Below are 3447 nucleotides of genomic sequence, written 5' to 3' on the forward strand. Positions count from 1 at the left end.
CAAGGGAGCTCTGGTGGCCTAGTGGCAAAAAGCTGCACTGTAATCCCAGAGGTTCATGGTTCATATCCACCAGATGCTGTGCTGGAGAAGGAGGGACAATCTCCTCCTGTACCAGTCAGATCTGATTTGATGGTACACATACACAAAAGTAATAAAATAAAATTTAAAAGTTAAAAAAAATCTATGGCAAATGGAGGAGAAAGTAACGATTTTATGAATTCCTCACCTTGCAAGATCTGAACACTTTAATACATCTTTTGATTTTTTTTTAATGTAGTGAGATTTTACTGAAAGTTTATAGAAAACTTGGATTTTCCATTCATTCATTGTTGCACATTTTCCTCCCTGTCCCCCACCTCCCCCCAGTTCACTTTTTTCTTTGGAAAACAATTCTTTTATTGTTATACAGACACACACACCCCAGTCCACTTTATTATGCATCTTTTATTCTGGACTCTTTGTCATGCAAATAATACCTAATAATTATTCCTTTTATACAGTTCTCTCCCTCGTCTGTTTATCAATGTCGTTTACATTATTTATCCTTTTTTATCTTAGTTTTCCCCCAACTCCCACGTCAGTCCTGTTTTACTCAGCTTAATGTCCTCCAGGGTCACTCATTTTGTGTAATATTTCATGAGTTCTTTGTTTTTCAGTGTTGCAAAATATTCCATTGTGTGACTATACCACAGCTTCCCTATCCATTTGTTCATTGATGGGCACTTAAGTTGTTTCTAACTCTTTGCTATTGTGATCAAAGCAGCAATAAATAGGGGTGTGCATACAACAACTAAATGTGCTGTGATTTTTGAATCTTGAAATGTAAAAACAAGCAAAGAAATGCTTGCGTTCAGGAGATACATAGAAAAGAATTTAACAGTGAGTTGCAACCATATATGTAATGCTTCAGCAAAAACAAATTAATACAGAGAGAGCAGTGGAAAAAAATGTTAACAAATGAAGAATCTTGGTAAATTCCTTTTCCTGATCTGCAAACTATTTGATGGTTTACAATTTTTAAAAATTAAATATTGGCGGAGGTGAAGTCTAGATTATGTGAGCATGGCTGATGTCCTTCTCTTCAATGAACTAGTGTGAGAAGCCTGCTCCCGTCCTCCCTTTTATCCACTCAGGTGGGCACCCGGGCAGGAAAAGTGTGCTAGTGTTTGTGGTAAAGCATAAGACCCAGGGGTCTGGGAAGATTTTGTTTAGTCTTGGTTTTTAACGGAAGAGTAAGCGAAGTAACAATGTGGGCACATCACCAGGGACTAGAGGCCTGCTAGCACTCACAAGAACAGTCTGTCCAGCTTCAAATCTAGAGATGCTCTTTGCAAAGGGCAGGAATAGCACACTTGGTGACTGTCCACCCAAACTCACAACCAACTTGGAAATGAAAATGAGGCATAGAAGATTGCCATTAGAGGCTGCCCTTTTTGCATTACATGACTCGGGAGAACTTTTTCTAATTATTTACACAACATGTTTCTCTTTTTTTTTTTTTTTACCATGCAACAAAACTTTTATTAACATTTTGAACAGATTCAGTGATTACTGAAACTGGTAATTTCTAAACTTAGACTGAGAGAAGAGGCTATAGTGCAGAGTAATGCCATCATTGGGCACTTTAACAGCCGTCCCTCAGACGAAGGAGAAGGTGCAGAGTTGACTCTTTCTGGATGTTGTAGTCAGAAACAGTGCGGCCATCTTCCAGCTGCTTGCCTGCAAAGATGAGCCTCTGCTGGTCGGGTGGGATGCCCTCTTTATCCTGGATCTTGGCCTTCACATTCTCGATGGTATCGCTGGGCTCCACCTCCAGAGTGATGGTCTTGCCAGTGAGGGTCTTTACAAAGATTTGCATTTTGACCTGCTGGCTATTTGTGAAGTTACGCGAAACAAGTCGGACAGCGTCTCACGAAAGAGACCAGTCAGCTGTGCTAGCTGCTTCTGAAACCATGTTTCTCTTTTTAACACACAGCCACATTGACTCTATGAAAAGTAAAACAATTTTTGCAAATTTTGTTTTAGCTCCCAAATTAATCCCTGCTTTCCTTTCTCATTTAAGAGTATTAATTCATACATGTGATTTAAAAAGATAAAACAACACACCAAACTACAAATGATATGGAAGAGAACAAAATGAGGGTGGAGGCAAAACTTCCCTCATGACAATTCCCTTGCACAAAATACATTTGTTTTGTTTGGTTTTTTTTTACAAAAATTGCCAATTTCATTTTTGTGTGTGTGAATGAGATGACACAGGACCACTTCCATGGCACCAAACAACTATTTGCCTGAAGAGTGATCTGTGGGAATGTGTTCAGTTCCAGGATAGACTAGGTGGTTATATGGGTTTCCATCAGACCTGCTATTGGGGAGGCGGGGTGTGTGTGTGTGTGTGTGTTATACATTTTTATTTTATTCTACATTTTCCCCCTCATTCTGCCCAGGACTCTTTATCATACCCTTCAAAGTATTCAGTAATGGTAGTCAGACACCACCTAGTTGTTTTAAATTCAGGGTCATGGAGGCCTGTTGGTGATTTGACTCGATGTTTCCTCGAGTCTTTGATTTCATTCACTCTTTGCTCTGGAGATATAGTCTGTTGGGAGATGTACTGCTAACTCAAAAGCCGTGGATCTCTGAAGGGTCAAAACAACCAGCGGCTCTGAGGGAAAAACATAGCAAATCTTTTCCTTACCATTTACAGTTTTTGTAACAATGTTGAGGACCAGTTATGGGTTGATTCTGACACAGCAGCAATGAGAGATGAGCCTTTTCTCTGGATGAGGAAAGAACAAAAGTTACAACTTGCTAAGTCACTCAAAAACATTTAATATCTCAGCTGCTATTCACCACAGTAGGAAGTAAAATGCTGTCTTTGTTAACTATACTATGTCAATGTTCCCTGGGAACTTTGGTCCCAAGTCTCCAAGTTCAGTGATTCAGTTCCTCAAAGTGCTTGGTTATAGCTAAGAAATGTTCATGACTTTGCCCCTATGTGTTTTACCATACATATTAATATATTAACAGCACATTCAAATGTTCTTACGTGCCATCTAGTCAACTACAACTAATAGTGACGCAATGATCAATAGATACAAACCTTGCCCTATTCTGACTCAGAGTTACCCTCTGTAGGATTTCTGAGACTGTAAATCACAGTAGTAGGAGACTGCTCATCCTTTGCTTACAAAGCCAGAACAGCCAGAAGACACACAGCTTTGCATTAGCCCTACCTCTCATCCCTAGTAGCCATCAAAGAACATTTCTTCCTATATTGTTGTTGTTTTTGTTATGTGCCATCGAGTCTTCTGTGACTCATAGCGACCCTATGCACAACAGCCCTAAACCCTGCTCTATCCTGCGCCAAATGCACTGCCTCTGACACACCCATCCCGATTATCCCAGTCACCAAATCAATCCATCTCATAGAGGGTCTTCCCCTCC

The 3447-nt window shown here is 40.0% G+C and overlaps 1 protein-coding gene across 1 annotated transcript; it reads right to left on the reverse strand.

Moving 5' to 3' along the window:
* Positions 1-1624: 1624 nt before the first annotated feature.
* Positions 1625-1858, reverse strand: LOC102873808 (polyubiquitin-B-like). The gene has a single exon (XM_006891990.1). It carries the CDS (start codon positions 1856-1858, stop codon positions 1625-1627), a length of 234 nt encoding a protein of 77 aa, XP_006892052.1.
* Between the last annotated feature and the right edge of the window lie 1589 nt (positions 1859-3447).

The sequence above is a fragment of the Elephantulus edwardii genome, unplaced genomic scaffold, assembly GCF_000299155.1.
Source record: "Elephantulus edwardii isolate Elephantulus edwardi_28Jun2011 unplaced genomic scaffold, EleEdw1.0 scaffold00108, whole genome shotgun sequence".
NCBI classification, from domain to species: Eukaryota; Metazoa; Chordata; class Mammalia; order Macroscelidea; family Macroscelididae; genus Elephantulus; species Elephantulus edwardii.